Raw genomic sequence first — 22,303 nt, forward strand, 5'->3', positions numbered from 1 at the left:
ACAGTGTTCTGAAGGCTTGTGACGTTCTGGAGGAGCCGGGCCTGGTGCTAGAGTAGGTGCCCAGGCTCGGCCGTCCAGTCAGCGGAAGGGGCAGTGGGGCTGGTGAGAGCCGTGAGCAGGAGCTGGGGCTCTGCATTGCAGTGTCCCTTTACTCACCTGCCAGGGACATGCTGGGCTGAGCTGAGGCCCTTCGTGGGGCCCACCGACAGGGACAGGGAGTCACTTGCCTTCCAGTTCTGTGCTAGGCGGTGGGACAGCACTGGGCTTGGCCAGCCACGTAATGAGAAGTTTGATTTGGGTTTTTTTTGCTGCCGCTTCATCTGCCCTACCCCAGCCCCTCACCAACAGCTGGGAGCTTACTGTTTCTTCAAGGAAAAAGTAGACTTTAATGCTGTCAATTTGAGCTGTAGAGTGAAGATTCACTTACTGGAGAGATGTGAAACCTTGTTGCTTTTTCCCAGAGTCAGATGGCAGTAATTGTGGTCAAGGGAGTTTTTCTCTGACCACAGATGCAGGCGGCAGGGATGGCTCGGGCCCCACCCCACCTCACCCCACCCCACCGTGCTCCTTTGAAGCCACTCTGCCTCCCTCGCCTCCATGCTGGAGCCATGACCCAGGGGAGGAGAGCAGGCATGTGCTTGGCCCTAAGGTTGAGTCAGTAGTTTCCTAGCCCCCGCGTTACGACCAGTGCCAACGATGCCACGTTGAAGATGCTTTGAGCCCTACCAGCCAAATTTAGGAACGTGTTACCAGTTCTCCGACCAGTATGAGGCTGACTGTCAAGCATGGGGCCCAGATGGAGGGTAAAGAAAGGGCAGCAGCTTTCCATGGGCCGCACGCTGGGGGAAGGCGAGGAGGGGCAAAGTGATGGCCGACTGTGACTCTGGCGAGGAGGGGCGAGCAGGGAGTGCTGATTTCTCTGATGTTAGTAAGTGACGTGGTCCGAACGCTGCTCAACCCCCTCCCCCTCCCAGGGAAGAAAAGCAAAGACTCAAAGTAAGCATGACACTAGTTGGTTTACCAGTGTTCCTTCCAAGGAGACATATATTTTTTAATAAATGATAGTTGCAATGAACTGTGGCTCAGAGACCTTCTTGAAGTAGTTGAGAAGGGAGGGTGGGGGCACAGCACTGGGAAAAATGTTGCAAACCTTTGTTTGGGGGCCAAAAGGCTCTTTACTGAGTGACCGTCAGCTGACCGAGTCAGGCATTCCTCTGGATGGTTCTAGACCCCTGTGGTCCTAACAGGTCCTTTGTGAAAGTTAGATGCTCAGTCTTCCAGCCCAGCCGCCAAACACTTCCTCAGATAGCACCGACCAGGTCGGGGCGGTAGGGGATGGCCACATCCTTGGTGGCGAAATGCTGGCATTCTTCCAGAAGGGAGCTGCCTGCTGCAGCAAAGACGTTTGTTAGAGAAAGCAGGGGCCAGTTTAGCAGCAGAGACAGTAATAAATGTGGTGAGAGAAAGCTGGCTACCGGTGGTTCCAGAAAGCATTGAGAGCTCAGGGGAAAATGAGGATGAGATGGGCCCAGAGCAGGCCCCAGTTTGCAGAGCAGGGTGGCGGTCATCCCTGCCGCCCTCTGGAGAGGAGGATTGCGTAGAGCAGGTACTTAGAGGACATGGCTGATGCCACTGCAACTTGTGTGGAGAAGCGTGGGGAAGAACTGCTGGAATTAAGGTCAAGAGCGATGACTGAATGAATGAGCAACCCTGATGTGTGTGGGCTGAACCACAGAAAGGAGGAGAATCCTTGCCTGTGGTGCTTTACAGTTTGCAGGGTGCTTCCTTTCACACGTTCTCTCATTTGCTAGAAGGCACCCCGACGAAAGGGAGTCTACAGAGTGCTCCGGGGTGGGGGACGGTTTAAGGACATCCAGCTCCTAAGTGCAAAGGGAACAGAGAGCTGGCCTGTGACCACACTGTGTTAGACTCTGTCTTCACAGCTGCTGTCCCTTATCGAGGAGGCACAGCTGAAGAAAATTCGGCCCAGCGGGAAGATACTGAGCAACTTGGAATCAACGAAGGTAGACATCCCCTGACCCTAAGCTCTGCTGTGACCCGCTCGCTAGAGCGCATCTCCTCAAGGAGCCACTGCTGGGGTCTCTCCCTAGTTCTGCTGCTGACAACACAGTTAATCACGCCTTGGTTTCTCCATCTCTAACAGACCTTAAAACATTTGTAGGATGATATTTATGACCACATAAAATATTCATTCAGATACAAATGACCAACTTTATCATATAGTGAAAGCGCTTCTAGAAATTAATGAAAGCAAAATCTTTGCCCAAAACAAGTGTGGAAGTTGTGCTCAAGCATGAAGCTAATATGGATGCAGAAGAAAGTGGGAGTTGAGCTGCAGGCCTGCGAAGAGACTAGAGGGGAAGTATCCTGAGCGAGTCAAGGTCAAGCAAAAAAGGCTGGGACTGAAAAGGGACCCTGGGGTCGAGCAGAAAGGTCAGTACTAAAGGACAGTGGAGCTCTTTCCACAGAGGCAGTGCTTGCTTGGTGCCAACCACTGGAAGCCCAAGATGTGAGAAAACCTTGTAGAAATGGGATGAGTGGGTGCTCAGAGAGCCAGTAGCTTTCTCCAGGTAAGCCAGCAAGTGAGCGCCCAGGTAGAAGCGCGCCTGGGTGCCTGGCAGTCTCTCCCCGCGCCTTGGCAGGAGTCATTCGGTCTCGGCGTCCCCAGGTTCCTTCCTTCATTGCTCTGCCCACCTGGGATTTCATGGCCTTGATTCTATTAATCCTTTTATCCATTCGGTCCGTTCCTTGGCACCTCTAGGACATTTTATTATCACTGCAAATAACTTCTTGAAGCTCAAATTCCTATTTCCTCAAAAGCCTCTCTCTTCCCCCCTCACTTGCAAGAAATAGCAGAACTGGCTCCTGCACACCTCGTCCCTCCCTCAGCGAACAGGGTCTCGATACCATGTGCTTTGCCAGAGAATAGACGAGCTGCCTCAGCAGTGAAGCCCCAGCTGGATTTTATCTGCAGAGCTGTGCCCGTTGGCGCCATCGGATACCCGCTGGTGGTTTTCACGTTAGACTGAATGAACCACCTGCTTGTCCTGTCCCTCTTCCGCCACCGGCACTCTAGTCAGAAGTATCGGGCACACTTTGAAGGACCAGAAAGCGGGCAGTTTGAGAAGAGGGGTTCAGCCCTGCCTGCTCGCAGTGAAAAGCTCATGCAAAAGGATATTCTCCTGATTGTCCTTGCTGTCCCCACAATCATCCTCCACTTAGCTGAGAGAATTAGCCATGGAAAGTGCTCTCCCGCTTCCATGGGGCCCTGGTACCCACAGGGAAAAGTCTGAGCCCCTTAGCGTGGCCCTTCTGCTGTCAGGCCTTGGCCTTTTTCTCCTGCCTCATCTTTTGCTGTGTCTCCATCTGCTCCAGCCACAAGTTCCCTGAATGCACCACAACCCTGTGCCTTTGCTCCTGCTGCTTTTTCTGCCAGAAGTGCCCTCGTTGCCACCCCATCTTGCTTACCTGAATGACTTCTCTTAATATTTTAAGACTCAATTCAAGAATTCCTCTCCTGTGTTGCCTTTCCTGAAGCAACCTCCCACCCCATAGGAATTTTCTTCCCTCCCACCCCATAGGAACTGACCATTCCTTCTTTTGTGTTCCATTAGACCCTATAAAAACTCTTGTCATCATTGTAACAGCTAACATTTATTTCATGCTTACTATGTGACAGGCACTGTACTAAGTGCTTTATGCATTTTAATTCACTTATTGCCAAAAACAACCCCGTGCGATAGATGTTCTTATTGTCTTCATCTTCCAGATTAAGGAAACTGAGGCACAAGGAGGCCACACAGCTAGTAAGCGGCAGAGCTATGAGTCACACCCAGACTGTGGCTGCAGTCGTTGTGCTCTTAAGTGCTGCACTGTGATGCCTCTCACTTTGCTACACTTGGAGTATTTTCCTGCCCTTATCTTCTTTTACATCCGTCTTCCTCTCGACTCCTCTTTGAGAGCGGAGACTATCTTGTTCATCTGCACAGCCCAGCATTTAGCACAGGGTCCCACACAGTAGGTGCTCAGTAAAAGAGGAGATGTGCCAGTCTGGCTCAGCGTTGGAGGTAAGAGATTTGACTAGGCCCAGACCTGTGGTGAATATGAGTTTTGTGTTTTGTTTTGTGGAGAGCTTCCATTCTGGAGTCCCTGCATCTTCCCCTGGGATCTTACTCCATCAGTTATGACTCCTTTTCATCTCCAGCCGCTGCTTCTCCTTTAGCTCCTTCCCTTCTTTTCACTTTGCTGTCTTCTCACCAACAACTGAACAGTCTTCCTGCTCTGCTCCCACTTACTCACCATCCATTTGTTCATTCAACACAAGTTTCCCAAGTGCTCTCAAGGTCAGCCCTGGTCTCCAAGCATGACATTCCGAGACCCCCTTCCCAGCCTTAATGTCACAGAAAGACGGAAATGCTGTGTCCCTGTTCTCACCGATTTCATTTCTCTCTGTACCACTTCGGCTTTTCCTTGACTCTTTCACTCACTCTTCTCTCACCTCCTAGTGCCACCATTTTCCTCATCACATAGGTCACAAAGCTGATTTCTCTCCTTTGGTCTTCATATCCAATCTCCTACCAAAACTTGTTGATTCTTTACAATGTCTGTTCAATTTAGTCCTTTGTTTGCGTTATCACTGCCCCTACCCTACTAATAACAAGAGCTGGGCTTGGTGAGCACTTAGTGATAGGCGTGGGGCTTGGTGCTGGAAATAGAGAGGCAAACCAAAGAAGACCGTCTCTGCTCTCAAGAACCTCATAGTCCAGTGGGGGAGGGCAACAAAGAAGTAAATGACGGAGTATATAGTTGCACAGTATGCCAAACACTGTGAAGGAAATAAATAGGATACGGCGATAGATGATAATATAGGGAGGGGACCTGCTGTGAGTAGGTGCCTAAGGAAGGCTTCTCTGAGAAGATGACATTCAGCTTGAGACCTGTAAGATTAGTAGGATCAGCGTGGTGGAGAAGGAGTGTGGGATGTGGGGGAGGGAAGTATTTAACACCTTCCCCTGGCCCCCATCTGCGTTTCCAGCGTTATCTCCTGATGTTTCTCTACAAACCAATCTAGACTACTTGCCTTTTTTACCTGTGGGCAAGGCCTCTGTCTAGAATGTTTCCAGTCCCCATCTCTATGAAACCATTCAAGCTGCAGCTCAAGTGTCATTTTCCATGATGAGGTCACCGGTCACTCCAGAAGAGCTTCCCCATTCCCTTCTTTTGCAGCAGTCTAGCAGTTTATACTGAACTTACTCTGCTCTTCCTTGCATGGTACCTATTTGTCCATAATGTACTTCTCCAACTAGACAAAAAGCTTCTAGAAGGCTGAGACTGCACCCAAGTTATCTTTGTATCCCTCATAGCAGCCAATACATGCCAGACGCTCAATAAATGATTGTTGAATGACCTGTCCCTTTCTGGACCTCACTGTCTTGATCTTAAAACATGAGCAAGTTGCACAGAGGATCTCTAAGGCCTCTCCTAATGATGATGATAAAATAGAATTCTGAAGGACATGTACTATGCTGAATCCCACTCAAAGAGACAGTTTGTGCCTTTTGCAAATTTTCAGTTCAAAGGAACAAATGAACAGTGATGTAGGTGACATAGAAGGCTTAAATACAGCTGCCAAAGAACATGGCACATGAGTACATTAGGTTTATACACAATTAAACACTACACGCAGTCAGAGGCTAGGAGCCTGCTGTGGGGGAGCAAAGGATCCATAGGAGATGCGTGGATTAGGACGGGGCAAACTTCCTTTTCCCAGTTGGGCAGAGGGGTAGAGTTCCAGGACAGCTTAAAAAAATAGAAAATGTTGTGATAGAAGAGGGTGCCGATTCTGATTTCTTACAGTTGGACAAAGAAATGGTGCTAGGGAAATACGGGCATGAATGTGCCAAACATACCACTAGATGCCCTCAAAGGAGAGTTCAGGTGTCCCCTGGTGGCAAGTAGGGGTTCCTGGTGGTAGTTCCCGAGGAGCGCTATTTGAGACAGTGTGAGGGTGGTGTCGGGGGAGGGCGGCGGAGGGTGGGGGCTCATGGAAGAGCAGTCAAGTGTGAGAGTCACCCGGGAGGTCTGGAGACTGTCCCAGCGCCCAGTGGGGAGTGATGTACCAGGTCTGTCTTTGAGGCTGAGCAATCGATGGCTTTGTTTGTGAAATTAAATGCAAGCTTTTCAGCTTTTAACTTTTCTTGAGGAACTAAAAAGGTTTGTGAACTACCTCTCTATTCTAGCTTATCAGAGAGGTTGAGGTATTCCTAGGCAGAATGAGGGGAAAATGCAAAACACGGAAAAAGAAATCAGAATGTAAAGGTAAAAAGATCCTAAGAAAGTCAAGGGGGAAAACCCCCTGCTGTTAAGTAGAGGAATGGAGACAACACAGGCGCCCTCCAGGGTCTGCTAGAGTTCACCCCGCTGAGGGTGAATTGGGTCATTCTAGAGAAGACACAAAAAGAAACACTAGAGAAGGTAAAGGGGAATAAAAACCAGAGTCAAGACTATGATGAATAGAGGAATGCAAAACCAACAGCCAGAGAAGGTAAAGAACCCTGAATCACTGGGGCTGCCCCGTACTAGGTGGGCCGTCTTTCCAGGAGGAGTAAGTAGAGATCTGGAGAAGGAGAGAATGACAAGGACGTGTCAAGAGTTAGTGGGTGCAGGGGAACACGAAACCCTGCTGGAAAGCAAGTGCTGGGTAATAATAGCAAACGTTCGACGGTGCTTCCTGTGTGTCAGGTGTCACTCCAAGAGTAGTGTGTGTATTTGCTCATTGACTCTTTACGACAGCTCTGTGACTGTTGTTCCAGACATTTTCTAGATCAAGAAACTGAGGCATGGAGAGGTGAAGTAACTTACCCAAGGTCATACAGCTAGTAAGTGGGAAAGGAAGGATTGAACCAGGGCAGTTTGGGTCCGGGGTGTATGCCACTGGGCTCTGCTGCCTCGTCTAGTTCTTACCACTTCCCATTTCAGCATTTCTTTGCAGCCTGGCTTTTGCCCTCACCACTCCATTGAAACTGTGCTCTCAAAAGTCCGTATGGCTTCCAAGTCACCAAATTTTGTACCTTCACAGACCTCATACTCATCAGCCTCTCTGTCATATTTAACACTGTTATAACATTCTCCCCACCCAGACTTGAAACCTTTGCGTCATCTCTGATTATGTCTCTACAACAGTCCATACATTCACCATCACTGTTTTCACCACTATTATCCCAATTCAATTCTTCATTATTTTCATTCATTCAACAAACACATAATTCTGTGTCAGGCCCTGGGAGTACAATAGTGAGCAAAAGATAGACATAAACAATCATATAAATAAATATATATTTCCAAACTGATAAGTGCTATTAATGAAACTATGGGGCTTTATAAAAGGGTGAAATTGGAAAATTTTAATGGCCTCCAAATTAGTCTTCCTTGCTCTAGATTCTCCCTTCTCCAATCCAATTTATCCACTGTTTCCCAGGTCAATATTCCTAGAGTCTGTCTCTGACCCTACCCCTGCCCAGCTCTAATTCCTTCAGTGGCTTACAGAATAAAGTGCAAACTCCTTAGTCACATATTCGAGATCCTCCATAATCTGGTTCCAGCCTACCTTTTTAAGCTTTTCCTCACTGCTCCCCTTCAAGCACTCTAGGCTGCAAATCAACAAAACCATTCCCTGTTCCTCGTACAGAAAGACTACATGCCTTTGCCATGCTGTTGTTTTTCTGCCTGGAATTCCCTGCCCCTCATTCCTTATGGCCAAATCCTATACATTCTTAGAGTCCAGTTCAACCTTCTCCACAAAGCATTTCTTGAGTCCCTCCTTTGGAATCTCAGCACTGTCCCCCACTCTTACAGCATTCATGTTCTATCTTTGATATTGTAATCACTCCAATACAATAAGTGTAAGCCTAACCTCTTCCTTTATTAGACTGTAAGCTCATTGAGGGCGGGATCTGGGTCTAAATCACAATTATTCATTGGCTGGATGGACAGATAAATGAATGAATGAATGAACAGATGACTGAATGAGGAGTTGGTGGCTTTCTGACTGACAACATGGAGGGGGCCGTAAGTATGCAGATATGATATAAATATTTTCTTTGATCATGTATTTCCGCTGCAGTTTAATAGAGCTGTGGGAAAGTGATCAAATCAGACAAATGCTTCCCACTTCCACCTTCCTCCACCTCTTATTCTAACAAGTGTACCTCCTGTAGGGATGAGTGGCCCCACCAAAGGAGACACGGAATCATCTCCAAGGACTATGAAGTCATGGGCAGAAAATTCAAGGACTTGGGGGACCAGGTGCTATTTTCTTTTCTTCTTACAAAAGAAAACTGGTACTATGGAATAGAAAAGAATATACGGAAGATGAAATGGCTGCCTATTGAGATGGAATTTTAGAATAGGATTTGTCTTGTCTGGATCATAGTTTAAAATACTAGATTGCTGGGCTCCTGGCTAGAGACAGAGTTCTCTGTGATAACTGGGACAAATGTGCTTACCCAGAGCCTTGCTGATCTGATAAAGAGAACTTTAAATTGAAAATAGAGGGGGAATGAGAAAAATGTCCTGATAATATTATAAAATCAATTACTATGGATGATATCAGATATGACAACGAGAACAGCACTGGAAGAGGTGCCCATTTAGTCACAGAAGAATACGTCTGGGGAGAGTCATAAATAGAACTTACGGCTGAAGTTGTTTCTGCATCAATACACAGCACATACATTGGGTTGAGCCATATGAAATTGCCAATATTCAACCATTTTTGACCTACGAAAATGGCAACTTCATATGGTTCAACCTAATATTACAAAGTAAACTTGACATTTTAACTCAAGGTAATAAATATCAGCCAAGAGGTATCATTAAGACTTGGAGGAATGAAACAATTGGAATTTGGGAATTGGGAGGAGCACACTGTTAAGAAGAAAGGTGCCTTTGAGAATGGGAGATGACATTGTGCTGTATGCACAGAAACCCACAAATGTAAGGACAGAGCCCTCTACAGAGTTTGGTTAAAAGGAGAAAGGAGCAGGAGTCATGTAGTGTTAGCACATCACATAGCACCCTACAAAGTGGGGGAACCAATGAAGGATTCCTGATGCAGCTTACAAAAATGGCACAGGGCAAGATCCAGCAGCAATGAGGGACTTTGTCCAGTGTTGCTATAAATTTCATTGGCCTAAAAGAAGAACACTGAGAAATTCTTTACTTGTCTTGTTGACAGTATTACCCCTCAGAAAGTAAAGAAATCAACAAGAAGGACTGTTTGCTCTTCATGACCTAATTCTGACCAATAATGAAGAACTGATTGGTGAAATGGAAACTTGAAGAGCAACACTATTAACTCAGAGTTTTTAAGAGCATAAGGCCAGACGTGGTAAGGTATTCTGCCCTAGAATTCAAGAAAGAAGACTTCAAACGATTAGAGAAAATAAAAGTGGCGTGAGGGCAAAGAAAGAGCGGGCTCCAATAGATCTAGCTTTAACTCATGGCTCTGCCATTTTCTGGCTGTGTGACCTTGGTTAAATTACTTAAACTCTCTGAGGGTCAATTCCCCACAGGACTGACAAGGGAGAGAGGGAAAGAGAAAGAAGGAGGGAAGGAAGAGCAACAGAAGGACACTCCCTCCTTCTCGGGGTTGTCATGGCAGTTAGATGAGATAGCACATGTGAAATGCTTAGCGCTTGGTAGGTATGCATTAATTGTTAGTTTCCTTGCACTTTCTATTTGGCCACCTTCCCAAAAGGGTTGAAAGGCCTAGAAACTAAATTATGACCACATAATTGTGAAGTATTTTAATGAAGAGGTAGAAGGAAAGGTATTTAAAGAAAATGATGTAAATGCACAGAGAATTCTTTGATAATGAGACATTAAAAAGGTGGAAAGAAGGGCATCTGACCAAGGATGGATTTAAAATAGTAACATGGAACTGCCAAAACCATATCAGGAAGGCCTGACCCAAAGTGAGTTAATTCTAGGAGTAAGAAAAAGAGGCTGTTTTCAGTTTTGTTGGCATCAAGAAGCAAATGAAGGAGACCTTAAAGTCTGCAAGTTGGGGCAGATAGTATGTATTGTTTTAACTAAAATTAGCTTTTAAAATTATAAACATAATACAAGCACATGTAAAAAGAATTCCAATAGTACCACAGCGTGTAAAATGAGAAAGGAAATGGCGTAATGTTGCCAGACCACAAAGATAGAGAGAACCTCTTCCATTCCTAGTTTGCTTTGACTTCTCCACCCTACAAATTCTGTCCGTCAGGCTGGAAAGCATCGAGCAGACATTGGGCAGAGGGAACTGAGGATCACAGCAAGGAAACAAATTGTCTGATTTTGAGTCTTTTGGCCCAGACAAATTATATTTGGGGACGATGAGGGAACCTGTAGATGAGATCACTGCACTGGTGTTTGTAACCTTTGGGGCACCATGGGGCATAAGAAAAATGCTGGAAGCCTACATAAGGACATATGCTCCTTTTTAAAGAGAAGATGATAGATATCACAAGCTTTAGACAGGTAGGTTTCATCTTAATCACAGGCAAGTTTCTAAAATACATTATGGGAAGGGATGGTTTGCATGAGACCTAGAAGGGAACTAGTGATCACAACGGGTTCATAAAAGCCTTTACCTAAGAAAAGCTCAAGACAGACTAAGCTCACTTATGAGCTTAGTAAATGGGAATGGGTAAAGCAGAGGACTGTTGTAGACAGAGTGTATCTGGATTCGAGCAAGGCATTGACAAAGTCACTCATGATATCTTTGTGAAAAAAATAGGAAAAATGTAGATAGTATAATTACTGAATGGGTGAATGATCATCCCAGAGTCTGCTAATTAATGGATTGATATTTAATTTATTTAGGTACTAGTTTATTATCTGTCGCCCCCCACTCGGATGGAAGCTCCTCAAAGGAGAGACTTGTCCTCTACTTTGCTCATGACTTTATCCCCAGTACCTCTAACAGTGTCCAGCGCAGAGCAGAAAGTGTTCAGGAAGAATTTGTTGCACGAATGAATGAACTTGGAGGTGGGACTGCAAGGCATGTTCCCAAGCTTTGTCTCAGCCCACTCCTATTCAGTGTGTTTTATCATTTATCTGGATAAAGACATTAGATGACATGCTGACAAAATATACAGATGACATGGGTCTGAGAGGGATAACAACATAATAAAGAGAGCCTCTCTCCAAAAAGAACAACTGGCAAGAGCAATTAAATCATGATAAATGCACTTAGATGAAAAAAACTGGAAATACGCGTTGAGACATTAATTAATGGCAGTATGCATGAAAAAAGACTTAGAAATTTTCATTCATTCTTTCAACAACTCTTTATTGAAAGTGCCAGGCACTGTGGATATACAGTGGTGAGGCAAACATACTGTCTGCCCACATGGAACTTAACTAAGACTATTGAGGGAGACAGATATTAATCAACTCAGTCCATAAAGAAATACATATTTACAGACTGTGAAGAATAAAACAGAGTGCTAGGAGAGCATATGACAAGAGAACCTGACCTGGTCAGGGAAGGTTTCTCTGAGGAACTGACACTTGAGCTGACTTCTCTAAGCTAAGTAGGAATAAACCAAAGTGAAGGCAAGGGAGACTAAACAGTAAGCCCAGTGAGTCAACAATATGAAATGCCTGCTTAAATGTGAGTGCGGTCCCTTGCCCTTTCCCTTGGTGGGCGCTCAGCTAGAGACTCAGCTTGCTTGCTTGCTTGCTCAGCTGAAGACTTGGCCAGAGTGTCTGCCAGGGCTCAGGCCTAAGGGACAGCCCTCATGGTCAGAATGGCAGGCTTAGGATCAAGGAGACAGCTGCATGCCTGAGACATTGTCCTCAAACAGGGATATTGAGCAAATAAGTGAATATTTGAGGGTAACAGGAGCCAGGTCTCTCAATGTTGGAAGAGAGAGTTGCAAATATGGAAAGGAAGGAAGGCTAGAATAAACCCTCTGGTGTTGGATTCAAAATGGAGGTATCAGTATGAACTCAGTTTTATATACACTGTGTGTGTCTGTATATATATATACACACATATATAAATTCATATGCATGTACACACACACACACACACTTATTTCCTAGCTCTGTCCACTGAGAGGACCTAGAAACAATAGCATCCCAGTAACAATGAGTACACCTAGCACCCAGATCTTGGGCACTAACTACCGTTCTCCATTAAAAGAAACCAGGGATCCTTGGAGAAATTACTGATTCCAGTGCTGGGGCAGGAAAGTACAAGATGAGCCTGGAAGATGTTATTGGGTCACAAAGTAAGGAGGTTTTCAAAGAATGATGGGGACATGTCAAAAGGACAGAGGAACCAGCTTTGATCAGAAAAATAATGATAATAGTGGATTATGTCACTGACTAAATAGAAATCCATTAGTCTGTACTAAAACATTTTTGTTTTATTAAGATTATGATAGTTTACAACCTTGTGAAATTTCAGTTGTACATTATTGTTAGTCATGTTGTAGGTACACAACTTCACCCTTTGTGCCCTCCCCCCACCCCCCCAGTAACCACCAATCAGTTCTCTTTGTCTCTGTGTTTAACTTCCACCTATGAGTGGAGTCATACAGAGTTCGTCTTTCTCTATCTGGCTTATTTCACTTAACATAATACCCTCAAGGTCCATCCATGTTGTTGTGAATGGGACGATTTTGTCCTTTTTTATGGCTGAGTAGTATTAACACATTTTTTTAAAGATTTTATTTTTCCTTTTTCTCCCCAAAGCCCCCCGGTACATAGCTGTGTTTTTTTGTTTTTTTGAGGCAGATTAGCCCTGAGCTAACTGCTGCCAATCCTCCTCTTTTTGCTGAGGAAGACTGGCCCTGAGCTAACATCCGTGCCCATCTTCCTCTACTTTATATGTGGGACGCCTACCACAGCATGGCTTGCTGAGTGGCGCTAAGTCTACACCCGGGATCCGAACTGGCGAGCCCCAGGCCGCCGTAGCGGAACGTGCGCACTTAACTGCTGTGCCACCAGGCCAGCCCCCGTAGTTGTGTATTTTTAGTTGTGGGTCCTTCTAGTTGTGGCATGTGGGATGCCGCCTCCGCGTGGCTTGATGAGCGGTGCCATGTCCGTGCCCAGGATCTGAACTGGCAAAACCCTGGGCTGCTGAAGCAGAGCGCGCGAACTTAACCATTAGGACACGGGGCTGGCCCCTGTACTAAAACATTTTAAAAACATGAATAAATAAGTGGGGGTGAAGAAAATGCTCTACCTAATAAACACCAACTAATAACTGAAGAGGGAATGATGGAAATTAAAAAATTAACATTTAGTAACCATCACAGTAAAAACAGATTCAGGCATGAATCATCAATGGATGCCAAAACTACTGAGTGAAAGTTTAATGAGGAACAGAATATTTGGTTTCAAAGTATCTTTCACAAAGTACTTCATAATTACTTTTTAATCACTAAGCACCTGGTAGACACCACCTTAACTTTAAGCAGTGATGGGACAAATTGACACTGTATGTCTATTGGTGTGCTACACCAAGAAGAACACATCACTTTTGTGGTATGCCTACCAAAAAGGCAAAAACTGAATCTAATCATCAGGAAACATCAGACACACCCAAAGTGAGGTTCATGCTACAACATAATTAGCCTCTACTCTTCAAAAATGTCAAGGTCATGAAAGGTAAAGAAAGACTGAGGAACTGTTTTAGTCTGCAGGAGATGAAAGAGACGTGACAACTAAATGCAACTTTTATGAAGGATTTTATTAGGACAATCAGTGAAATTCGAATGGGGTCTGTGGATTAGATGGTAGAATTCTATCACTGTTCATTTCCTGATCTTGATGGTTGTATTGTGGTCATGTAAGAGAGTATCTTTGTTTTTAGGAACAATACACTGAGGTACTAAGGAGTAATGGAGCAAGACGTCTGCAAATTAACCTCAAAGGGTTCAGAAAGAAACGCAGAGAGAGAACAATAAGGCAACATGGTAAAATATTGACAAATGGGGAAGCTGGGTGAAGGGTTATGGCAATTCTTTGTGCTTACTTGCACCTTTTCTGTAAGTGTGAAACAATTTCAAAATCAAAAGTTAAAAAATGTTAATATAAATCAGCTGGGGAAGAAAAGCCACTGTGGTCTTGCAGTGCACCAATGCAGGTCTAGCCAGAAAGCGGCTGCTGAGCTCTGTGTGGGTCAGAGCTCACCGCTCTTGGAAGGCGAGGTGACCACGTCCTGTGAGGAACAGGTGTGGGGTCTGAGGAGGTTTAACTGGAAGAAGAAAAAGCCAAGAGGACAGGGAGGGGCCTGACTCCTGTCTTCAGTCTCCAAAGGGCATCTGGGACAGAGAAAGCACACTTGTTCTAGGGAGACTAATTTCTGTTCAGTTTGAGGAAGGGCTTTTTACCAATTAGCAAAAAAGGTAGATTGAACTATCTCAGGAGTTCCCTGTCATCGGATATGTTCTGATAGAGACTGGACAACCAATTCTCAAGGATGTCATAGATTTCATGACTCCCATCAATGCCCAAAGACCGCTAAGGTCCTCCTGATGAAGAGCCTGTGGTTCTCTGTCATCTTCAGGTATTGGGAATTTGAGCACTTCTGGAAAAAAAGGCACCCTGTGTTGGACCGAGGTGAACACTCCCTTTTGTTCACATGGGGCATGAATCATCTTGCTCTCACATGGGCTATTTCAATATATATACTTCTTGGCACTTTGGGAAATTCATTTGTCCCTCAGAAATGAGCAGTAAAAGCAACAGTAAAAGCCAAAATACTTTTATTTTAGAAAATTTCATTTAACAACATGAAAATAGGGCCTGAGAAAACAGAAACAAAAGCTCAAGAGAAAGTTTCACAAGAATTTAAATACTCAACATCTCAGGACCATAGATCTTCTTCAAGTTGCTGTCAGCTTGCCTGCTCCTATGCCTTGTTCCAGCGGTTCTCACTCTTTACTAAAAAGTGAGCCCTTGTTTTTATCTAATGCTTCCACAAGCTGACTATACAGAACATTCATCTGGGAAAGAGAATAGCAAATAGATTCCTTCAGAGGAAAGGAAATGTGGGGAAGCGTCCGGACCCACGGTGATGGCTAGCGAGTCTAACCCTTACCTTCCGAGATTTGAGGAGCCACTTTGGGGAGAAAATACAGTACTCTCTTGGGGAAGAGGGATCCCCATCACATGAGGTCCGTTTACTAGGGACAGGCGGCTATCATAAGGGAGAAGGTACTTAAAACATAAAAGATCCTTTGCTCTTACTTGGTAATAAGAGTTTTTCTCCCCAGAGCCTCTCCTGGTTAGCTAATGGCCCACAAGTCTGAAACTCAGACTAGTTCCTAGAGAGAATGCCTTTTTAAACAGTCACGTTTGCTCAGAGGCCAATCCTTCCCTACATGCACCAGCAGTGACAGTGATGTGTCTTTCCAGCGCTCACCCTTGGCATTCCTCTTAATTAGATTCCATTTGCTAGCCCTCAATTCCCCCACGTTCACCATCCTTCCTGGTTTCTACTCTTAGAAACTACTACTTACAGTCCCCTAACTCTTGCAGCTCTCTGGAACCACTGAGAGGAACGACAATCAAGATCCTTTCCTAGTCAAGCAAGGTAGAGTCCCACTGAGAGCCCCGGTAGAACCCCGCTGCCGCCCGAGTCATGCCGTCCACCCAGGCCATCTCCCTCCTCACCTGAATTTCATAGCTTCTCCTGAGGGAGCCAAGGTGGTCAAGGAAGCGCAATGCCAGGCCGCACCATTTTTCAGCAGATACATACTTGCTACGGCCGTACATAAATATTCCAATATTCCAGGACTTGACCATCAGCCAGAGAATCTCCGTTTCTGGGTAGCCTTCCTGAAATCCAAGAGCAGTGGGTTTACAGTTAGAATGGTCACAATCATGTGGCACTGACTATCAGTGCTGCATCCCATTATTATTTTACAAACAACGGTGCTCTGCTAACACCAAGGAAGGAGCCACAGGGCCCATGAGCAGTGCCCTGCCCCTGGAGAGTAGCAGGTGAGCACCTTGAAGGTTTGGTCAGCTGTAGAACGCTCCACAGCAAGACTTCATGAAGTGACATACAAACTGGAAAAGCGACGAGGCCCTCTTGGACTGAGGCCTGGTCTCCCTGAAGCAGGAGAAAATCCTGTATCCTGTTTGGGGCTTCCCTTGGTGCTGTCCTCAGTCAGTTATCTCCCCAAAACCTACCTCTAATTTTCAGAGAAGGTTATCAAGAAGCAGTTTTATTGAATTTCTTAATTTCCTTGACCTGAATCAGTCTGTTTTTGGAATAGAAATTGTATTAATCTTTATTTTTTGCAAATATATAGAAAGATTTATTTTAAGGAACTGGCTCACACAATCACGGGGGCTGGCAAGTTTGAAATCGTAGGTAGGCCAGCAGGCTGTAAATTCAGGTAAGAGTTGATGTTGCAATCTTGAGTCTGAAGTCTATAGGGCAAGCCAGCAGGCCGGAAACTCAGGCGGGATTTCTATGTTACAGTCTTGAGGCAGAATTCCTTGTCCGGGAAAACAGATTATGGAGGGTAATCTGTTTTACTTAAAGTCAATTGATTGTAATTTTTTAAAATATTAATCTTTAGTGTTGACAATATCTACCTAGCCATGAACAAAGGGCACATTTCTAAGATGGCCCCTTCTCTCTGAGTGGTCTTTAACATGGCTGATCACAAGGTTTTCCAATAGTGACAAGGATTAGTCTCAGGAGATACTTTCTCAGAACGTGTATAGGAGATGGGCCGCGAAGGGGGCATTCGCGTGCTCGTTCCATGTTAAAGCCCTTCATCTACTCGACAGGTCTCAGGCCCCTGGAGGGGGAAATGTGGTAGAAGACTTAGGCAGCAGTTTCTTGAGAGCGTCCATGACCTCGTCTCAGCTATAATTCTTTCACTCATTTGGGTCTATAAAAATTACTGTGCATGAAACACTATGAGGAGGGTGCTAAGAGGGACAAGACAAAGCTCTTGTCCTAAAGGACACATAGTGCCTTTGGCGAGACAAGGCATCCACATATAAAGAGGACCACACAGAGTATGTGATTAAGGGCTAGTGAGAGTGACACATGCATTAGGTGTTCTAGTTCAGTAGAAGAAACACGCATTAGGCTGGCACAGTCAGAAGAAGTCTGGTCTCTGCTTGAAATGCCACCTCCCATCCTTGTCCACTTGGTAAACCTCTACTTTTTTGAAATTCACAAGCAGAATTAGTTACTTCTCTCTCTCTGTTCCCATAACAAGCTTTACACTCCTCTATAAACTTATATCACATTGTTTTGAAACTGTTTATATATTTATCTCCTCCTCCAGACTGTCGAGCTCCTTGAGGTGCAGGGAAGTTTTCCTGTTCATCTTTATATCCTCAGAGTCCAGCATTGCACCTGGCCCATGATAGGAGCACAATAGGTGTTTGCTGAATGAAGAAATTAATGAAAGAGTGAACAAATGAATCAATATCCAGTCAAATGCTGCCTCCTCAGTGAGGCTTTCCCCGACTCTCCACAATTCATTATTCACAGCGCTTTATCCTACGGCACTTTGTTCGCAGCACTGCACCAGCACTTCCAACACTGTATCGTCTGTCTCCTCCACCAGGCTGGGAGTTCCTTGAAGGTGGAATGTCATCTACCCTTGTGTATCTACAGCCTGGCACAGTGTCTGACAGAGTTGTGATTTTAACTGAAGGAATGAACAGATGACTGAACAGACGACTGAACAGACATGGTCTTAGGGTAGATGAACAGCATCTCGATACACAGAGGTCATATGAAATGTCCAGAAGAGGCAGATCCATCGAGACAGAAAGCAGATTGGTGCTTGCCAGGGCTTTGGGCAGGGGGATGGGGAGTGACTGCTAATGGGTGTGGGGCTTCTTTTTGGGGTGATAAAAACGTTCTGGAATTAGATACTGGTGATAGTTGCCCATTTTGTGAATATACTAAAAACCACTAAGTTGTATACTTTAAAATTGTGAATTTTGTGATATATGAATTATATCTCAAAAAAAAAATACAGATATACAGAGAAAGAGAAAGGCATTCCATATGGTTAGAACAGAATAAATAAAGACTTGGATTGTGCTTGAGACTGGGCATGTCTCAGGGAGATTAATAGTTGTTTGGCCTAAGCAGACAATTTATGTAGGGAAATTAACGGGAAATAGGACTGGAAATGTAGGATGGGGCTACCTAAGCAGTTCCTAAAGCTTTTCCTCAGAACACTAGTGTCATGGAAAATGTTAACAGATGGTCAATAAAAATAGAATTCTTTAGTCAAATGTGTCTTGGAAGTGCTGCATGCTATATACACCCTCTTGGAGTGTTATAATGCACAGTAGTTCGTTCATTAAAAGTTCTAGGAAGTTTTATAGTAAGGAAACCATGTAACTTTGCTTAAGCTAGGGTATATAGATCGTTTACTAACATCTTGCGGGATGTAATTTGTAAAACGTTGGACTGGAGTGTAAAGGGTTTTGCAATACAGGCCACAGATTTTGGAATTTATTCTGCTGGCAATGAGAAGTCACTGAAACTTTTTGAGAAGGGAAGTGATAGGATGAAATTAGAATTTTAAGAAGACTGAAATGCCAGGACCTAAGTGTGAGGAAACACAGATAGTTAGACCTGTTTAAATGAAGTTTTAAGAGTCTAAGAATGAAGTGACGAGGGTCAGAAACAAAATAGTGACAATGGAAAGGCAAAGATGTAAGAAACATTCTAAAGAAGAATCAACAGAACTTGGTAACTGATTTGATATGGGGAATGAAGGATAGGTCAATTGGAAATGGCTCTAAAGTACATAGTTTGAGTGGCTGAGACAATGCTGATGTGATTCAAAGAAGAAAATGGAAGGAAATGTTTCTGGGGATAAAAGATCAAGATAATGATAAGTTCTATTTTAATCATGTTACAATTGAGGTAACTGGAGATATCATGTAGGCTGTTGCAGATATGGACTGGAGTTCAGGTAACAGTTGAGTGTATCAATTCACTTAAAACAGAGTATAGAATATAGAGAAGGAAAGAATAGAGCAATATTGGAATCATTCATAGTTGTGTGGTAAGAGGGAAAAGACAACACAGAGGCGTGGTGAGAAAATAAAGGACAAAGGAAAAGAGAATTTCACTAAGGAGACAGTGGTCAATAATGAAAGCCAGGGTAAAGAAAGAGGCCATCAAATTTGTCTAGGAGGTGGTAATTAGTGGCCTTGTGGAGTGCGGGGTGGCTAACAGTCAGGGAAAGAGTGGCTCAAAATGAGGACAGACAGGTAAGCAGGGCCTTGTAGGCCACATTCAGGATTTTGGTCGTTAAGACCAATGGGAAACTACTGAAGAAGATTAAGCAAGGTCGCACATATTTGAAAATTTAAAAGATCACTCTGGTTGCTGGATGGAGAAAGGTATAGAAGAAAGCAAGAGATGCAAGGAGACCAGCTAAAAGGTTCCTGCAGTAGCTGAGGCAAAAGATAACTTGAGCTAGGTTGGTGATGGTGGAAGATGGGAAGAAGTGAATGAATTTGAGATATTTAGGAGGTAGAATTAACAGGACTTGGTGATGGATTAGAAAGGGGAGTAAGGGAGGAGTTGAGGGTGAGTCCTCGATGTCTGGCTTGGCAACTGGAAGATTGATAGTGTCATTCAGTGAGTTAGGGAATACTGGAAGAGTTTTATTTTCATTTGCATTCGCTGCCCTCATGTCCAGCATTGCTCAGGAGAAACATTAATCTTTAATTAAAAAAAAATGCATCCATGCAGTTACTCACCCCAAAATGACATAGACTTGCCCAGGTGAAATGCAAATCAATGCCAGCAAACAGAGGCGTTTGCTCTTATGACTTTCTGGGGCTCATATTTGAAGCCAGTTTTCTCTGTCCTCAACATCTTCATATATATGGCAGTCCTACATATATCTAACAAAATTGTAGGTGTTCTGGAACACAAATGCCTGTCTTTTTAGGCTCTCCACAGGGTTCCTGAAGTGAATATTGTGTACATCAGCTTTACTAAGATAAAATTCACATACCATACAATTTACCTAAAGTGTACAATTCAATGGTTTTTAGTATAGTCACAGAGTTCTGCAACCATCCCCACAATCAATTTTAGAACATTTTCATCCCCCTAAAAGGAAACCGTGTGCCCGTTAGCAGTCACTCCCCATTTCCTCCAATACAGGCCCCCACCATCCCTAGGCAGCTACTAATCTAATTTCTCTCTCTCATAGATTGGCCTATTCTGGGCATTTTAGATAAATGGAGTCACACAGTATGTAGGCCTTATGACTGACATCTTTCACTTAGCATAACGTTTTCCAGGTCCATCAATGTTGTAGCATGTGTCAGTACTATACCACATTTTGTTTGTCCATTCATCAGTTGATCGACATTTGAGTTGTTTCCATTTTTGGCTATTATGAATAATGCTGATATGAACATTTGTGTATGAGTCTTTGGCATATATTTTCATTTCTTATGGGTATATACCTAGAAGTGAAATTCCTGGGTCATGTGGTAATTCTATGTTTAACCTTCTGAGGAAATACCAGACTGTTTTCCAAAGCAGCTGTACCATTTTACAATCACACAGTGTATGAGGGTATCAATTTCTCCACACCCTTGTCCATACTCATTATCTTTTTGATTATAGCCATCTTAGTGGGTGTCATGTGGTAGATCATTGTGTTTTTATTGGCCTATCTCAGATGACTAATGATGTCAAGAATCTTTCCATGTGCTTATTGGTCATTTGAACATCTTCTATGGAGAAATGTCTATTCAGATCCTTTGCCCATTAAAAAAATTTAGTTGTCTTTATATTATTGAGTTATGAGAGTTCTTTATATATTCTAAGTACAAGTCCCTTAACAGATATATGATTTCCAACGTTTACTGCTTTTCTGTGGGTTGTCTTTTCACTTCCTTAGTGGTGTCCTTTGCAGAAAAGTTTTAATTTTGCTGAAATCTAATTTATTTATTTTTTAATTTTATTGCTTGTGCTCTTGGTGTCATTTCTAAGAAACCACTACCTAATCCAAGTTCACAAAGATTTAAAACTACGCTTCTAAGAGTTTTAAAATTTTAGTTTTATATATAATTCTGAGTTTTATAATTTTAGTTTATATGTACTTACAGTTTTTATAATTTTAGTTCTTACATTTAGGTCTTTGAGGCATTTTGAGCTAATTTTTGTATACAGTGAGGTAGGAGTCCAAACTTCATTCTTTTCCACGTGGCTATCTGCTTGTCCAAGAACTACTGTTAAAAAAAAATCTTTTACACTGAAGTCTTGACAACTTTGTCAAAAATCAATTGGCCATAAATGTGAGGGTTTATTTCTGGACTCTTAATTCTATTTCATTGATCTATGTCTATCCTTATGTCAGTACTGCACTGTGTCGATTACTGTAGCTTTGTAGTAAGTTTTAAAATAGACAATTCAACAAAAATAGTTATAATTACTTTATATAATTTTATGTGTTTCGAAGAAACTAAGAGAAGTAAGGAATGCAAGTCCTATTCATAGTTTGTTATATTAACCTTCTAATTTACCATTTCTGGTCCTCTTCATTTCTTCCTGTGGCTTAGAGTTATTCTCTAGTGTCATTTCCTTACTCCAAAACAGGCTCCCACCTGCCTTCTTTGTGCTGTGATTTTTATATTACATTTTTCTATGTTAAAAGCCAAACAAAACAATTATATAATGTGTTTTATACATTTGGTTTTTAAATCAGTTAAGAGAAGAAAGGAGAAGAAACATGCATTTATAATGTCTTTTATAATTACATAATTACTGGTGCTTTTCGGTTTGTTTGGATGTGAATTATTGTTTGGAATCACTTTCTTTCAACCTAAAGAACTTCCTTTAGTATTTATTGTAGGCAGGGCAGCTAGCAATAAATTCTCTTGGTTTTTCTTTATCTGGTGATGTCTTCATTTCACCTTCATTTTTGAAAGATAATTTTGCTGGTTATAGGATGCTGGTTAACTGTTGTTTTCTCTCATCACTTTGAATATGCCACTGCTTTCTGGCCTCCATTGTTTCTGATGAGAAGTCAGCTGTTAATCTTACTGGAGCTCCTTTCTAAGTTCTTTTTTCTCTCCTTTCAAAATTTCTCCATGTATTTAGCTTTCAATACTTTTAGTATTATGTTTCTGTGTGTGGATAACTGTGTATTCTATTTGGAATTCGTTGACCTGCTTGGATGTGTAATGTTTTTCATCAAATTTGGAAATTTTTCAGCCATTATTTCTTTCAATATTTTTTTCTGTTTCC

At 43.3% G+C, this 22,303-nt stretch overlaps 1 protein-coding gene across 1 annotated transcript in view; it reads right to left on the bottom strand.

The window, feature by feature from the left end:
• Positions 1 to 1,200: 1,200 nt before the first annotated feature.
• TEX11 (testis expressed 11) overlaps positions 1,201 to 22,303 on the bottom strand; it is a 371,261-nt gene continuing 350,158 nt past the window's right edge. Inside the window, exons 29-30 of the mRNA XM_044764084.2 lie at positions 15,703 to 15,867; positions 1,201 to 15,032 (exon numbers count right to left, since the gene is read on the bottom strand). Coding sequence (XP_044620019.1) covers positions 14,961 to 15,032; positions 15,703 to 15,867 — 237 coding nt within the window. The 3' untranslated portion in view covers positions 1,201 to 14,960. The remainder of the gene's footprint in view (positions 15,033 to 15,702; positions 15,868 to 22,303) is intronic.

This window comes from Equus asinus, chromosome X, assembly GCF_041296235.1.
Source record: "Equus asinus isolate D_3611 breed Donkey chromosome X, EquAss-T2T_v2, whole genome shotgun sequence".
Lineage (NCBI taxonomy): Eukaryota > Metazoa > Chordata > Mammalia > Perissodactyla > Equidae > Equus > Equus asinus.